Source organism: Ranitomeya imitator, chromosome 5 (genome assembly GCF_032444005.1).
Source record: "Ranitomeya imitator isolate aRanImi1 chromosome 5, aRanImi1.pri, whole genome shotgun sequence".
Taxonomy (NCBI): domain Eukaryota; kingdom Metazoa; phylum Chordata; class Amphibia; order Anura; family Dendrobatidae; genus Ranitomeya; species Ranitomeya imitator.
This window is the reverse complement of record NC_091286.1, coordinates 249,598,502-249,617,002: the sequence shown is the minus strand read 5'-3', so window position 1 is coordinate 249,617,002 and position 18,501 is coordinate 249,598,502. Positions and strand designations below refer to the sequence as shown.

Here is an 18,501-nt window from a genome sequence, read left to right as displayed (position 1 = left end):
CTGAATCACCAGTTCATAACAGCCACATAATCGAAGCTGCATAGAGCCTATTTTGTTATTTTAGGCCTACTAAGTCTTTCTGCGGTCCCTCCTTCCAATTGTCCTCCACTGAGCACACCAATGAAGACCGTGTACCCATGTAACCTTTTTTAAACCTGCGTCGAGCCAACTTTGTGGTGTAAGGCCTACTTGCAGTGTCTGGCTGCGCCACTCAATACAGCTGTCCTCTTTAAAAAAATGACCTGCAATTATCAGGTTTTCAGCCTATCTGATTTTTAAAACTGGAGTGGGGCTACTAGTTTTGTTGGGGCCTACTAACAGTGTCTGCCGCTCCAAGGTGTTCTCTAGGTTGCCTTTCCTGAGCTTCTATCTTCAGGCTCTTGTTAAATAGTTGTTAAATGGTACAACTGCATTTGGCCTACTAGTTGGGTTGGGGCCTACTAACAGTGTCTGCCGCTCCTTGCTGTTCTCCTGGTTTCCTGTCCTGAAATTCCATTTTCAGGCTCTCGTTAAGTAGTTGTTAATGTTAGACTGTATTTGGCCTACTAGTTGGGTTGGGGCCTACTATCGGTGTCTGCCGCTCCTTGATGTTCTCCTCCACTGAACAAACCAGTGCCGCCTGTTTACTTCTGTTACCAATTTTGAACTGCATTTAGCCTACTTACTTCTTTGGGCTTACTCACTGTGTCAGCCTCTCATTACAGTTGTACTCCACTGAACAAAGCAATGCCCCCTGGTTATTCCTGCTACCAATTTTAAACTGCATTTAGCCCACTTTATTCTTTGGGCCTATATCTGTGTTTCCTCATCATCCTGCCCATTGCCCAGCCAGTGATAGATGAGTCTGCTGGTACATTGACCCATAACGCAACATTCCCCGTGCACGCTACACAGCAAGATTGTGACCCTGCTGAAAGTCAGGTTTCCCTTCCCGCATACCATGCCACCTTACACGGGGACAAAGAGGAAGGTGCAGATGAAAGTGCAGGTTCCTTCATCAGGTGGGGGGAGGAATACTCATTTTCAACGTCACTGGCACAGGGCCCCTCATAGTACGCAAAAGTGTCGCTGCCGGTGGGAGGCGCCCCCGCCATGCAAACACACCGCCGTACTTTGAGGGGCCCTGTGCCAGTGCCAATGCCAACGAGTGGGCCCCCCCTGCTTGCTCAGGATCACAGCACTTGCAAAGTTGAAATACTTACCTCTCCCTGCTCCACTGCCGTGACGTGGTCCAGATTTCCTGGGCCCACTAAATACTTGAACCAGCCCTACCCCCCACAACTTTAGCCAAATGACCCCCAATTTCCAATGCCTTACTATTGTTATAAGGTAAATTAAGATTGACAAGCTTCAGTAACAAGAATATGTTTTTGCCATTAAAATGGGCACTCTAGGTGTTTTCCTGGCCCCCACTCACTGCCGACTATGCTCCCCCATTGACTTGCATTGGGTTTTGTGTTTCGGTCGATCCCCGACTTTTCACGATAATCGGCCGATTCTACTCGACTCGACTTTTGAGATAGTCGGGTTTCGCGAAACCCGACTCGACCCTAAAAAACTAAAAGTCGCTCAACCCTAGTTACCACCTTTTCAGTTAGCCATTAAAAGGTATCAACCACTGAGGACTCTCAATTCTAAATATTAGACTATCACTGAGCACTTTCACTTATCACTAATTACTATATCATATTGAAAAGAATGGAAACAATGGTAGAAGTACAAGGCATAGAAACTCCATTCTACAAATTTGAACATTTACATAATTTTAAGTATCTGTGAGGGATTTTTGTGTTGTACGGGATTGTGATCTATTAAACCAACTCCCTTATATTGTGCTGTGTACTAATGTTGGCCTTCTATTAACAAAGAAAAAATATAAAGATATAACGCCTTTGTTGGTAAATATTTGTTTCAAGCCCAGTGTAATTATTATGTTAATGTTATCATTTTAAAACCCTCCACAGGTACTGTATGCAGGAGAGTACTTGTGTATTGTATTATATCATGCTGTGTTCTATGAAATAGAAGAAAGTGAATCAGAAAATAAATGTGCTAGATCTAGTGTTTAGGAAGAGACCTGATGAAATGAAACAGAAAAAAAAGAAATCAAGTTTATAATCTGTGCAGCTGACAGCATTCTGGGGAACCTGTCCTTTTATTGCTTTCTAATATACAGGACAGATGGGACATTTAACGTGGCATGACTGTTCATTCCCAGCCAACAGTATAGCCTGCTTCTGTCCATTATGCATTAAAGCAAACCAACAGAGTTCTGTCATTAGCTTTTATTTTATGGGTTGTATTTTGTAGTATTTTGGCTTTGTAGCATTCTGTTAAAAAGAGATAAGATTTTATAGCTGGTGTTGCCATATTTATTAGATATTTCTTTCCAGATAAGCAATAAAGCAATATATATAACATTGCTTAAGAGCTGTACATTTAATTACTGTGCTTATATGCTGTTTTAAAACTAGGTAATTTTTTTGTTTTCTCATAAAACTATTTTTGATATACAGTATATACAGTAACTTATCAGAAGTCAAAGATATTAGCTAGTTAAAAAAAATCATGATGCTTGAGAAAAGACTTCAATTGGACCGAAACATTGCCGTCACTTCGGGCAATTACCGTACATTTTTCAAATTTTCTATTATGGGAGTGCTGCTTTCATTTTTGTATGCATAACACATGATAAATGTTTTGTTTTTGGTAGATCCCTTTTTAATAAAAAAAAAATAACCAGCTGATCTTTCAAATATAATATTTTAAAGATTTGGGTTAAAGAAAAGTATTGGATGGGATTTGAACAAAGGCGCAGAATCATCATTGCCTTTGTGCCTTTTTTAGTCTAGTTTTGTGCGTTTTGTCCCTTTTGCTATCTGCACTAGTTCATGATTCTATCTTTTGCTCATGTTTTCAATTTTTATTTTATTTTATTTTTTGTTGGCTTGCCCATCCAAGTGAATGGTTAGTGAAAAAATAAACGGATAACATTTGAATGCCATCCATGTGTCCATGTGTACTTCAAATTCTATCGTTTTATTACTGTTTAGATGATAGGAGAAGCTTGGAATCAGTTGATTTTACATACTGTACATAAAAATTCATGTCTAACCCCTTTCTGGCATTAGACGTACTATCCCGTCGAGGTAGTCTGGGCCCCTATGACCACCGACGGGATAGTACGTCATCACCGATCAGCAACGCTCACGAGGGAAGCGCAGTCAATAGCGGCCAGGTGTCAGGTGATTATCACAGCTGACATCCGGCACTATGTGCCAGGAGCGGTCACGGACCGCTCACGGCACATTATCCCCCGGAACACTGCAATCAAACATGATCGATGCGTTCTGGCGGCATAGGGGAGCATCGCGCAGGGGGAGCTCCCTGCGTGTTTCTCTGAGACCCTTGGAACAAAGCAATGTGATCGCGTTGTTCCAAGAATCTCCTCCATCCTCTTCCCTGCAGGCCCCGGATCCAAGATGGCCGCTGGGGGCCTTCCGGGTCCTGCAGGGAGGTGGCTTGCAAGTGCCTGCTGAGAGTAGGCGCCAGCAAGCCTACAGCACTGCCTGTCAGATTGCTGATCTGACACAGTGCGGTGCAAAGTGTGAGATCAGCGATCTGACACTATACCATGATGTCGCACCCTGGGACAAAGTAAAAAATAAAAAAAATATATATTTACATGTGTAAAAAAAATCTTAAATAAATAAATTAAAAACAGTAAAAGTACACATATTTAGTATCGCCGCGTCCGTAACGACCCAACCTATAAATCTGTACCACTATTTAATGTGAACTCATCCTGCAAAATACAAGACCTCACATGACTCTGTGGACCAATATATGGAAAAATTACAGCTCTCAGAATGTGGTAATGCAAAAAAAATATTTTTTGCAATAAAAAGCGTTTAGTGTGTGACAGCTGCCAAACATAAAAACCCGCTATAAAAACCCGCTATTAATAGTAAATCAAATCCACCTTTATCACCACCTTAGTTAGGGAAAGATAATAATATAAAAATAGTATTTATTTCCATTTTCCTACTAGGGTTAGGGTTGGGGCTAAAGTTAGGGTTGGGGCTAAATTTGGGGTTAGGGTTGGGGCTAAAGTTAGGGTTAGGGTTTGGGCTAAAGTTAAGGTTAGAGTTGGGGCTAAAGTTAGGGTTGGGATAGAGTTGGGGTTAGGGTTTGGATTACTTTTACGGTTGGGTTATTGGTAAGTCAGGGTGGTGGTATGGTTAGGGTTGGGAATAGGATTAGGGGTGTGTTCAGGTTAGGGGTGTGGTTAGGGTTGGGATTAGGGTTAGGGGTGTGTTGGGGTTAGGGTTGGAGTTAGAATTGGGAGGTTTCCACTGTTTAGGCATATCAGGGGCTCTGCAAACGCAACATGACATCCAATCTCATATCCATCCAATTCTGCATTGAAAAAGGTAAACGGGGCTCCTTCGCTTCCAAGCTCTGCTGTGCACTAAAAAAGTAGTTTTCTCCCACATATGAGGTATCAGCGTACTCAGGACAAATTGGACAACAACTTTAGCAGTACAATTTCTCCTGATACTCTTGGGAAAATACAAAATTGGGGGCTAAAAAATCATTTTTGTGGAAAAAAAAGATTTTTCATTTTCACAGCTCTGCGTTATAAACTTTAATGAAACACTTGGGGATTCAAAGTTCTTACAAAACATCTAGATAAGTTCCTTGGGGGTCTAGTTTCCAATATGGGGGGTTTCTACTGTTTAGGTACATCAGGGGCTCTGCAAACACAACGTGAAGCCCGCAGACCATTCCATCAAAGTCTGCATTCCAAAATGCCACTTCTTCCCTTCCGAGCTCTGCCATGCACCCAAACAATAGTTTTCTCCCACATATGGGGTTTCAGCATACTCAGAACAAATTGCACAACAACTTTTGGGGTCCAATTTCTCCAGATACCCCTGGAAAATTACAAAATTGGGGGCTAAAAAATAATTTTTGTGGAAAAAATGATTTTTTCAATTTCCACGGCTCTACATTATAAACTTCTGTGAAGCAATTGGGGATTCAAAGTTCTCACCACACATCTAGATAAGTTCCTCTGGGGGTCTACTTTCCAAAATTGGGTCACTTGTGGGGGGTTTCCACTGTTTAGTGACATCAGTGACTCTCCAAACGAGACATGGCATCCTATCTCAATTCCAGCCTATTTTGCATTGAAAAGTCAAATGGCGCTCCTTCATTTCTGAGCTCTGCCATGAGCCTAAACAGTGGTTCACCCTCACATATGGGGTATCAGCGTACTCAGGAAAAGTTGCACAACAACTTTTGGGGTCCAATTTCTCCTGTTACCCATGGGAAAATAAAAAAATTGGGGGTGAAAAATCATTTTTGTGAAAAAAATAAGATTTTTTTATTTTTATTGCTCTACATTATAAACTTCTGTGAAGCACAGGGGGTTCAAAGTACTCACCACACATCAAGATAAGTTCCTTAGGAGGTCTAGTTTCCAAAATGGTGTCACTTTTGGGGGGTTTCCACTCTTTAGGTACATCAGGAGCATTCCAAACGAAACATGGCGTCCTATCTCAATTCCAGCCAATTTTGCATTGAAAAGTCAAATGGCGCTCCTTCTCTTCCGAGCCCTGCTATACGCACAAACAGTGGCTTACCTCCACATATGGGGTATCAGCATACTCAGGACAAATTGTACAACAACTTTTGGGGTCCAATTTCTCCTACTACCCTTGGTAAAATAAAACAAATTGGATCTAAATTAATTTTTTTGTGAAAAAAAGTTAGATGTTCATTTTTTTAAACATCCCAAAAATTCATATGAAACACCTGAAGGGTTAATAAACTGTTAGGGCTAGCAAAACGCACTACATAATTAGAAAGATGGAACCTGCTGCTAAGTAATGATGGACTATATGGCGGTACAATGTGGATACACACATGGTTTAACTTCACCCTGTGTGAAGGAAGCGAACCCTGTTGCGTCACAGGGCCGCGGTACCGCACCAAGAGCACAAGCAAGGAGTTTCAGAATAAAATCCCAAGACACAGAATTAGAGTTTGTCTAGACCTCTTGCGCTCAACACTGCAACTGGGGTGTCAGAGTAACTGCAACAATAACTTAAATGCACAAGAGTGCCTGCAGTGCCGCACTGGCGGATGCCACTAACCACCCAGAGTTGGGATAGGAAAGCGCTCTAATAGCGCATGGCGCCGCACTGGTGGTCACAGCAATTAGACGATGTTTCATGTGTTTATTGCTGAAATCTCAGCAGGGCGCTAGATAGCAGACATCCACCTTACATGAACAGTCATACACAAGGGAGGGGATGATTAATGAACGACTTTCACTCATCAACACACACACGATTTCAAGAGTACTCTAGCACATGGCCGAGCAGCCATGCAAAACTTTTATAGCGGCAGAGCTACAAGACCTTCCAAATGGACCAATAGGAGCTGCAACAGGATCTGAGCATGTGACCCTCGACCTCCAATGGGAGGTCGTCCCGTGGGCATGATCAGTAAGGGAAAAGCAGGACTTGCTCCCAGAAAAGACCTGCTCGCTGATGAACATTGCTGGCTACAAGGACAGAGCCTAGAAGGGCAGTAGTAACCAGTCATCCAGTATCAGCCTGATCTAGATGCTGGGACCGATGTCTCTGCTGAGCAGACTCCACTGCAGCTGGAGAAGAATGGGAGACCGCAGCGGAGATGGTTTGAGATTCCCCCTGTGCAGAGGTGGGAACTCGACACCTAACATAAACTTCTTGAATGTGGTTTTGAGCAGCTAGAGGGGTGCAGTTTTTAGAATGGTGTTACACTTGGGTATTTTCTATCATATAGACCCCTGAAAGTGACTTCAAATGCGATGTGGTAAAAAAAAAATGGTGTTGTGAAAATGAGAAATTGCTCGTCAATTTTAACCCTTATAACTCCCTAACAAAAAAAATTTGGGTCCCAAAATTGTGCTTATGTAAAGTAGACATATGGAAAATGTTGCTTATTAAGTATTTTGTGTGACATATCTCTGTGATTTAAGAGCATGGAGATTCAAAGTTGGAAAATTGCGAAATTTTCAAAATTTTCGTCAAATTTCCATTTTTTTCACAAATAAACTCAAGTAATGTCAAGGAAATTTTACCACTAACATGAAGTACAATATGTCTTGAGAAAATAGTGTCAGAATCACCAGGATCCATGCAAGCATTCCAGAGTTATAACCTCATAAAATGACAGTGGTTAGAATTGTAAATATTGGCCCGGTCATTAATGTGCAAACCACCCTTGAGGATAAAGGGGTTAAAAATATACAAAAATATTTGGAATTGTATCAATTTTTTAAATCGATAACCTACGATTTTCTACGTTAATAAAATGTCAATAAATTAAAAGAAAACTAAGTCACGGTAGAAGGATTTTACATGGCAATTAGAGAGTGGTGAGTTTGACACTACTGGTCCATATTCAGATGTTTGTGAACCATGTACGCGTAAGTCTTCTACCTGTGATTTTCATGAGTAGAACATGTATCCATTGGAGTCTACAGTGCTATCCACATGTCTGTTTTTTGTATACCATTAATTTGCAAACAAAATCAGAGACATGTCCAATTTTGACAGAATTCACAGACAGAAATTACGAATAAAAGTCTGTAGGTCTGTAGGTCCGTGCAGATCACATACAGCAGATAAATGGCATCAGTGGACAGTTCAAGTGCAGTTTGTGACTAAATAGAATCTGTAAGAAGAATCAAACCTCATAAGTCGTCTACATGGGTACGCAGATTCCAGTGGAATCCACACTTTACTTAATATGTAAATGAGCTGTTAAGATCTATGGGCACAGATCTTCACAAGAATATGGCACCAGAGGATGAGGGGACCCGTGGATGTACGGGTACTTCTGATGCAAATTAACTTTTTGCCCAAAGTTCAGTTCAGGTACCAGAACTGTACCCAAACTTGAACACGAACTCTATAGAAGTCAATGAATACCCAAACTTTCATTCTGTAAAAGGGCTACAAAATGGACCTAGTAATCAATAAAGGGCTGCCAAAGGAAGCAGAATACCCCCACTTAGGCTGTTTTCAGAGTACCCCAAAGAGTCTCTCTCCCTCTCTTAGCATCTGAACTTCAAACACTAAACGGACTTCCAAGAGAAATTAATGATCACTAAATGTCTGGCATGAACCCCGAACTTTACAGTTCAAGTCCATTCATCTCTACTTATCTATATATAATTGTCTAAGGGTCACTTCCGTCTGTCTGCCTTTCTGTCTGTCTGTAACGGAAATCCCACGTCGCTGATTGATCGCGGCCGGCAGACCGCGACCAATCAGCAATGGGCACAGTATGGCCAGGAATTCGCCCCTTCCTACTCTCCATCAGTGCCCCCTTAATACTCCCCTCCAGTCAGCGCTCACACATGGTAAATGACTGCGTTACACTGCGTTATGCCACGGTGTAACGCAGTCCGTTAATGCTGCTGTGACCAACTTTTTACTATTGATGCTGCTTATGCAGCATCAATAGTAAAAATATCTTATGTTAAAAATAATTAAAAAATAAAAAATCATTATATACTCACCCTTTGGTGCCTTTCCCGCTCCTTGCGATGCTCCGGGCCATGCATTGCAGTCTCGCGAAATGATGACATATTGGTTTTGTAAGACTGCTACATCATCTTGCGAGACCGCAATGCATTCTTGGGACCGCAGCATCGCGAGGAGCATCGCTAAACGCCTCGCCTGCATCCAGGTGCCGCCGGAAGGTGAGTATATAACAATTTTTTTTTTTTAACAGGGATATGGTGCTCACATTGCTATGTACTATGTGGACTGTGCTATATATTACATGGGCTGTGTTATATACTGCATGGGCTGTGTTATATACTACGTCTCTGTGCTATATACTACGTGGGCTGTGCTCTATACTGCGTGGCTGTGCAATATACTATGTGGCTGTGTTATATACTGCGTGAGCTGTGCTATTTACTTTGTGGGCTGTGCTATATACTACGTGGCTGTGCAATATATTGCGTGGCTGGGCAATATACTACATGGCTGTGTCATATTCTACAGAGCTGTGCTAGAGCTGTGCTATATACTACGTGAACTGTGCTATATACTACATGGCTGTGTTATATACTACGTGGGCTGTGCTTTATACTATGTAGCTGTGCAATATATGTGGCTGGGCAATATACTACGCGGCTGTGCTATATACTATGTGGCTGTGCTATATACTACGTGGGCTGTGCTATATACTACGTGGCTGTCTTATATACTACGTGAGCTGTGCTATATACTACATAGCTGTGCAATATACCTGGCTGGGCAATATACAACATGGCTATGCGATATACTACATGGTTGTGTTATATACTACGTGGCCTGTGTTATATACTATATGTGCTGTGTTGTATACTACATGGGCTGTGCTATATACTACTTGGGCTGTGTTATACATTGTGTGGGCTGTGCTATATACTACGTGGGCTGTGCTATATACTACGTGGCTGTGCTATATACTACGTGGGCTGTGTTATATACTACATGGCTGTGTTATATACGTGGCCGTGTTATATACTACGTGGCTATGCTATATACTACGTGGGCTGTGCTATATACTATGTAGGCTGTGTTATACACTGCGTGGGCTGTGCTGTATATTACGTGGGCTGTGCTATATACTACATAGTGTGTTCTATATGCTACGTGGGTTGTGCTATATGCTACGTGGGCTGTGTTATATACTACATGGCCTGTGCTATATGCTACGTGGCTGTACTATATGCTGCGTGGGCTGTGTTATATGCTACTTGGCTGTGGTATATTTCTCTGCTGTATCTGTGCATCATGAATAGTGGTATGTGTTAAAGAGGGGGGCCCACTGAGACTCTTTCGCCCGGGCCCTCAAAAACTTGGAGCTGGCCCTGGCTTCACTGATTGGTCACGCCCGGCCAGCCGCGAACAATCAGCAACAGGTGCATTCTGGCCGCGATTTGGTGCAGAATTTGAACCACGCTTCGCTAATTGGTCACGCCCGGCCGAATCCTGTGTATAAATTGCATTATTCTGAAAAGTTCATAAATTAACTACATATATATTCTAGAATACCCGATGCGTTAGAATCGGGACACCATCTTTTAAATAAAAGGGGCATTATTAGTGTGAGCCATGTAGATCAGGAGAGCAGACTGTCAGTTATTACATGTCTCACAGTGGTAATACTCCAGTTTTGTAAAATACCCTCTGGAGAAAGATTCTCCGGCAGATCAATGTCCCGCCCACAGATCTTAAAAGTGCATTTACAAATTAAGAAAAATATGCCTTTCTCTAGACTAAGACACCAGACTGCATATATTGAGGTATCATTTTATTGAACTTTCTTTGACCTATATGCAAATATATATGGCTTACATGATTTGATCCTTTAAAGTGAATCTATTAGCAGGTATTTGCTATTCAATCTGAAATCACCTTGTTATAGGGCAAGGCTGTGTGTTGTAGCTTCAATAAAATCAGCGTTTAATCAACAGGAAATTGTCTCTGTCTGACTAGGTCTCACGTGCACAGCAGTCAAGCTAATCTGTGTTATCCTGCCCTCACCACTGACTGGCAGCTTTCTGACAAGCAGTCCAGAAAATTATATATTATTGGGATCAAGCTTTCTGTCTCTAGATTGTGCTGCTCTCAGATTACATATCAAAAATATGCTGACAGATTCCCTTTAACATTGTAATGAACATGAGAAGATTGGTAACTTATTTATTTTTCCGTTAGTTCGTCAATGATGGTAAAAACTTACACACTGGATTAAACACTTATGAAAAGAGGATCCAAAACACTTAGGAACAATTGTTCACATTTTATGTACAAAAAAAATCAATAACGTCTGACTGAGATATCTTTTAAAAACAGACATTTTTATTAACCCAATGAAGAGGGCTCAACCATCTAACCATTATTTGACTGACACAAATGAGACGTCAGATAAAGATTTCTTTGTGCCAGAGTTTCTTTAGGATATGCTTACTTCTGCATTATCAGTAATTTGATGTATAGTAATGGCATACAACAAACCCATACTTACTGTTAAGTGTGGCTCAATTGTTGATAGAGACCTACAACACAAATGTAAGCACAGGCATATTGAAACATATTACACATAACTGGTATTGCTACACAGTTTTACAGGTGTTTTACTCACATTACTTTTGTATCTGTTACATTTAGATTAAGTTCAGTTACCATTGAACGAGCTGAGGATTCCTTACCCAGTGGACGCACGGCTTTTGATGTTGAAATATGTCAATGTCCTCCTGGATACAGTGGTACTTCTTGTGAAGTGAGTATTATTTCAGCATTACACCATGTCACCTAAATGTTCTGGTCAGTACTTACTATAACAGACTCGTGTAGCTATTTCATTATGGGCCTGAAGATTTCCTTACAGTTTTGTTTTATACACTTTCAAGTAGTGTGGTAAACAGAAAATCTAACAATCTAACAACTATCGGAGATTTGGCCATATGATCTAATAACAATATACTATTTAGAGGACCTTATGAAAGCAGAAATAAATCTTAGATTGCAATGTTTTCAATATACTGTAAATAGTCAAAATGTCTACCATTTGTAGATGGTCAAAATGTCTACCATTTTTGTTATTATTACCCTTTTTTATAGTTTAGTAGAATTTGAAATATCTCTGTATCTTTTATTGTCCATTTTAAAAAACAACCTAATGTATGATAGTAATAATGATAATCACGACAATAGCAACAGCATACTGCTGATAATGATAACCTTTCTTTATATAGTACATGATGTGAGCCTTTTTACAATTAGAGCAGTAAGACCAAGTTCACATGTTCAGTATTTGGTCAGTTTTTTACATCAGTATTTGTAAACCAAAACCAGGAGTGGGTGATAAATGCAGAAGTGGTGCATATGTTTCTATTATACTTTTCCTCTGATTGTTCCACTCCTGGCTTTGGCTTACAAATACTGATGTAAATTACTGATCAATTACTGAACATGTGAATATGGTCTAAATGTGAATTTGATTTGAGAGATAATAGATTGACGTAGAGTATTTGGTAGTATTAGTGCAGATGTACAACATGAAATCATCCCTGTTGTACAAAAACATTACCTCTACTTCTGCTATTGGAAGACACAACCACATGAAGAAATATCAAATGGTGTCTCAGAGGTCGTTAAGCAATATTTCGCAAGATGCAGAATCAAATCAAAATCAACTTTTAAACTATTATCTAAAATAGTCCTAAAACATCACATAATATAACATTGTTAACTTGTATAACCAAATACATTAGGAATTGATAATGCTACCAGTAGTTAGCATTCAGGAAAGCAATTAGTAATACTGGCGGTGTGATTCTCTTTCAAACTGTGATTTCACTATCCTTTTATTTCTTTATTTTTCTTCATTATTTTTTTGGTTCCCATTAAGGTTGTTCTCATTCATTTTCTTCCTATTCTTTCTATTTTCTGTCTTTCTGCACCACATCAGAAGAAAGTTGAAGCATATGCTCCATTTAGCCTTCCACTTAAAGGTGATAGTAAGGTCAGTTGGAACACACAGCATGGACATTTATCACTGCTAAGAGGAATAGTGTGACTTTACTTTTTGTCTTTGTCATCAAATTTTATTCTAAGTCAAAACAGATAATATTCCTCTGTAAGTAACTCTTTCTATTTTGCAGACCTGTTTGCCAGGACATAGGCGAGTAAATGGCACCTTGTTTGGTGGGAAGTGTGAGCCATGTCGATGCTTTGGTCACTCCGACTCATGTGATGATAATACCGGATTCTGTAAAGTAAGTATTATTCATTGCATATATACAAATTAGTGCCCAACTCCAATGGAAGATATTCACTTGTATTTAAGGAGGATCTTTGACAAAGATTATGAGTTCTACATTCCTCCATCAAAACGTCACCCAAGTCCTTAAGTGTTGGTCCTTGTTTAATACATTTACTCTTAAATTCAAATGAAAAAAGCAGAAGCTGCATGTGACTGAACAGAAACATGCTGTCACTTGTATTAATTTCAATGGCTACATCTAAAAAGTACAGCTATCCAAAGTGTTAAAAACAGGTGACTGATACAATGCTTCATGTGTCCCAAAGCAATTAATATGTCTGATGGCCTCTGTTCTCCTGAACTAAATAACCACTTGTATTCTCCGTAAATGGGGTTTTCTCTTTAAAACTTTTTTGTCATGGCCATGTTGAAAAGAAAACAAAATTAACTGTTACTCACTATGTCAAGCATTACTTCTCAGCTTTAGCTGACAAGAGTGTACATAGAAATCATGGAACCCATAGCAGAAGCTCTAATTGAGCCCCCTCACAAAAAATAAATTAATAATATTCCTTTCATGGCCCCCATAAAGTGAAATGCAAACAGAAGTGCCCCTTCAAACAAAGTATGATAACCCCATAGTAAACTCCTCCACAGTACCCACCACACTCATAGTATGACCCTATAGTCCCCTCTGCAAATTATGATATCCTGACAGTGACCGCAATGCAGAATGATACCCCCCACAGTAAGCCTTTCACAGTATGATGGCCCCCATAGTCCAGCACACACAGTATGATGGCCTTTACATAGCCCTCCATACAGTATAATGGTCTCCATACAGTATGATGGCCCCCACACAACCCTCCACACAGTTTGATGAATCCCATACAGTATAATGGCCCCAATAGTTCTCCAAACAGTAAAATGAGCTTTACACAACCCTCTATACAGTACGATGAACCCTAGGCAATGATCCACAGTGTATAATGGCCAGCATGCAGCATAATGGAGCCCACACAGCCCTCCAAGTATAATATCTGCCCCACATATTTTTTAAAACAGTATAATGAACCCAAAATATACCTCCCTACAGTATATTGGTGCCCATATAGCCCTCCAAATAATATAATGGTCCTCGCATAGTCCTTAAAACAGTATAATGACCCAACACATAGCCACCCAAACAGTATAATGGCTCGAAAAATACCCAACCAAAATGTAATGCTGCTGCAGTGCAGTATAACACAACCTTCACCAGGGGATGCTGGTGAGGGAAGATAGGCTGCACACACAGCGTAACACCACTGAGCAGCAGCAAAAGTGCCGCCAAATGGCTAAATAGTGGTCAGACAAGCCGAGTCTGAAACCATCAGGACAAGAAGTACCCGAGGTCACAGCAATACACATGGTCAAATACAAGCCAGAGGAAAGAGCCAGATGGGAGCAAATATAACCGAGACGAGAGACAGTAAAACAGGTCAGAAGACAAGCCGGGTCACATACCAAGAGGTCCAAGAACAGGTAGCGAACACTAAGACAAAGAGGGATGGCAGGAAAGGGAAGTCATAGGAACAGAGTGCACAGGCAGAGGACAACACACGGTATCATGGGGTCAGCTTCCCTAGCTTGGGAGCATGAACTATCACTGACGTAAAGAGTTCAAAATAATCACCGCACTCGTATAATTGTAAGTTGCATATATCAAAAGTTTATTTGATTTCAATCAATTAAAAGAGGTACTTGGCGAATTAATGACGTTTCGGCCAGCACCGTGGCCTTGATCACAATATCGCTGTAACAAACAAAGGACAAAAAACTATTACTAACAGACAGATGTATATACAAATTTACATATTTACATAAAAGAATACATGTCACGAGAATTATACTGCCATAATCAGACATACTTCATCAGGATAAAGAATATATGCTGCATTCAACATGGTAAAGCTCAAACAGAGTTTCATAACGCAGAGTGGTTCAAAGGAGAGAGTTGTACAGGTTTCTGAGATAAATATGGAAAGAAAAGATACCCTGTTATAAATCTGTTGCTTATAAAGAAAGGACACTGTACGACTGGTGAGTCGGGTAAAGGGATGCAGTTGTATAACCTGGAAGGAGTAATCCAGAGTAAGATTGCGATTTTTAAGCTCATGTGTACACACCATAAGAGATCTTAACAATACCCAAAAGACTATGAACCAGCGGTCCACTCACAAATTAGGGTGTAGACATACTGCAGAGAAGGGAATATGATAGTACCCTTAATACACATGTGCCTAGCTATCTCTATAACTTAGGAGAGAACTACACGCCATACAAATACTAACCAGACTGGTATGTTTAGAGAACGCTTGCCAATGCACAAAAACCGTGATTCCGGCTGGAAGGAAACTTGTGGCTGTACTCAATGTTTAGATATATATATAAGAGGATCAGTGGAAGAACATATGCACTAGCCCGACTGTAGGTATAAATCGAGTAAATGGGATACCTGTCCTGCATGTACAATCAGGGGTGTAAATCAGGCAGTAACCCTCCTGCGTTTTCTGGAAGGAGCAAGGAAAAGCAATTGTGCTGTGGGCAAGAATGTAGCATATATGGCTGAGACTCAGAGGCAATTATATAGAAGGTAGATGCTAGTAAGAGCACTTATTAAAGTACTTGGGGTACCTGTGTCACATATGCATTCACGGGCACAGACGTATATAGGGGCGCAGTTGCAGTAGTGAACTCCCCATCTAATGTGGTATATTGCAGGTGGAGCTAGGGAAAGCGTCCCTGTTAGTAAAAGGAAAATTGCAAGCTTAAATCATAGTCAGGATGGTGGTACACTTATCTGGACGGTGTGCTGGACTCTCACGTCTAGGTCTCATGGTTCAAGTGCAGGGGGCAAGCATTGGTGGCGAAGTGGAGCAAGCCAACACAATCCTGTGTCACGGTGGTGAGTAGGCTTAGGGTTAATGCTGGATCCCGGCGTTTATGTAGCTCCCCGGCCGGTCATGTGACCGGATGTGCGGGGAGACACCGGCGCATGCACAGATGTGTTAGTATACCGGAGTAGCAGCGCCTGCTTGCCTGCTTGCTCAGCTTGATCAGCATTCACTACATTAGTGCCGACCGCTAAACACAGGCGCTTCTAATCTAACACGCAAGCGCTGATCACCAGGGTCATTACGCAAGCGCTGACCACAGGGGACACTACGCTAGCGCTTATCCCAGCATCTAGTGCGCAGGCGCTGCTATTCCGGCATACTAACACCGGGGACTAACACATCTGCGCATGCGCCGGCATCATTATTATTATTATTATTATTTTGAACTCTAGGACTTGTGGGATCTATTATCCCGTTCACTGGCACCGTAAACTTTGCAGATTGAGTGCTAGCTTTCAATACTCTCCTCGCGCTACTAAGATAAGGGGACCGGCCCTGTGGTGCAGCTGTCTACCATGCTGATATGCTGTTATCTTATGCAAGCTAAGTAACCCTTTATTGTCTGGATGTACTCCTGATGAACCCCTTTTCATTAGAAGGGGAGAAACGCGTTGAGTAGAAAAGGGATATGCATATTAACTTCTGTATGAGATAGAAAGTGGTTTATGGATCTGGTCAGCACGTGGGTCACAACAAACAATTATGTGGGGACGGCATGTGGCTATCTTGCATTGATTGTTTAATGAAAGCTGCAGCTTGATCCCTTGATGGCTGTATGGGATATGCTTGACACTACAGCAAATACATTTTCCCTATTGTCACTACAGCACTTGGTGACAGTAATACATATATAGCTAGACCAAGATCACATATGTATCTTTAGTCTCTTTGTAACATCCCTACCTGTTGTTATATCGTCTGGCTTAATAATAATTTTTATGTATATATATAAGAAGTAAGGGACACAGACTACCAAGTCAGTTGAGACCCTTAGATCCAGTCAGATATTTTACTGACATATTCATGTCCTCTCAAGCTATCCATATCTAATTATTGTATAAGTGAGATTTTCTCTCCTGACCCTATTAGGGTGCTATAGGGATAGCAGGGCTAGCCGACGAGGAGCGGGGGTGCCACGGCACAGGAAAATAGGGTGCCAACCTCCGCAGGCAGGTAGGGAGCATTGAGAAAGCGTAGGGCTTGGCACCAACCCGGCCTCTCCTGTAGTACGCTTGCATCTATTGGTGATGGTGTTGTCAAGTGCACATTTATGGTTTTAATATATATTAATAAAGGATAATTTTTAGGATATTTTTCTTTTCTTTGGGGGATTTTTTCTGTGAGTCTAGTTTAATTTACCCCAAGTATATATTTTTTGACTGTGAGCTTTCAATACTCTCCATAGTTATCACTGACATAAGTCTGCAGGCACAGCAGACTGAAATAGCCACACCGAAGCCAAAATGAGGCAGAGAAGGTTAACCCCAGCATGATCAGACCGGGGAGAGAATAACATGAAACAAACCCCTGCCTGGATCATCAAACAAATAGTATAATGGCCTCTGCAAAGCCCTCCAAGTGGTATAATGACCCCCACAATGCTTTCATTCAGTTAAATAAACAAATACCTCTCCCTGTTCCCTGTGGACTAAAGGCCCCTTCACATTTAGCGACGCTGCAGCGATACCGACAACGATCCGGATCGCTGCAGCGTCGCTGTTTGGTCGCTGGAGAGCTGTCACACAGACCGCTCTCCAGCGACCAACGATGCCGGTAACCAGGGTAAACATCGGGTAACTAAGCGCAGGGCCGCGCTTAGTAACCCGATGTTTACCCTGGTTACCATGCTAAAAGTAAAAAACAAACAAACCGTACATACTTACCTAACGCTGTCTGTCCTCCAGCGCTGCGCTCTGCTTCTCTGCTCTCCTCTTGTACTGTCTGGGAGCCGGAAAGCAGAGCGGTGACGTCACCGCTCTGCTTTCCGGCTCACAGCCAGTACAGGAGGAGAGCAGAGCACAGCGCTGGAGGACAGACAGCGGTAGGTAAGTATCTAGTGTTTGTTTTTTTTTACTTTTACGCTGGTAACCAGGGTAAACATCGGGTTACTAAGCGCGGCCCTGCGCTTAGTTACCCGATGTTTACCCTGGTTACCAGTGAAGACATCGCTGGATCGGTGTCACACACGCCGATCCAGCGATGTCTGCGGGAGATCCAGCGACGAAATAAAGTTCTGGACTTTCCTCAGCGACCAACGATCTCCCAGCAGGGGCCTGATCGTTGGTCGCTGTCACACATAACGATTTCATTAACGATATCGTTGCTACGTCACAAATAGCAACGATATCGTTAACAATATCGTTATGTGTGAAGGTACCTTAATGGGTATTTCAACTTTGTGCTGTGTCTCAAAAACTGTGGCTGAGCTACATATATGAGCTTTTATAGGAATAAGAGTCAGTTAAAAATACACACGGCGACTCAATCATAAATTATTTATACCGGAGAAACATGAGTCAAAATTGGCCACGAAGTAGCAAAAAATTACATTTACTGAAAATTCGTATTATTAATTTTCACCTAAAAAATGTATAGCAAACAACAGTTTATAGAAAATACATTACGACTATACCCGTGGATGCAACCAATGATCCAGGTATACAGAACAGGACACAGGTAAATCACGTGTTAACACAGAGTGCATATTACCTACACATGAATACTAGTAAGTCTG

General features: G+C 41.3%; 1 protein-coding gene across 2 annotated transcripts in view; it reads left to right on the top strand.

Moving 5' to 3' along the window:
* Positions 1 to 18,501, top strand: part of LAMA2 (laminin subunit alpha 2) — a 1,496,617-nt gene that overhangs the window by 657,515 nt on the left and 820,601 nt on the right. For both annotated transcript variants that reach the window (XM_069726054.1, XM_069726053.1), the window contains exons 15-16: positions 11,232 to 11,343; positions 12,728 to 12,841. In XM_069726054.1, the coding sequence (XP_069582155.1) occupies positions 11,232 to 11,343; positions 12,728 to 12,841 (226 nt within the window). The remainder of the gene's footprint in view (positions 1 to 11,231; positions 11,344 to 12,727; positions 12,842 to 18,501) is intronic.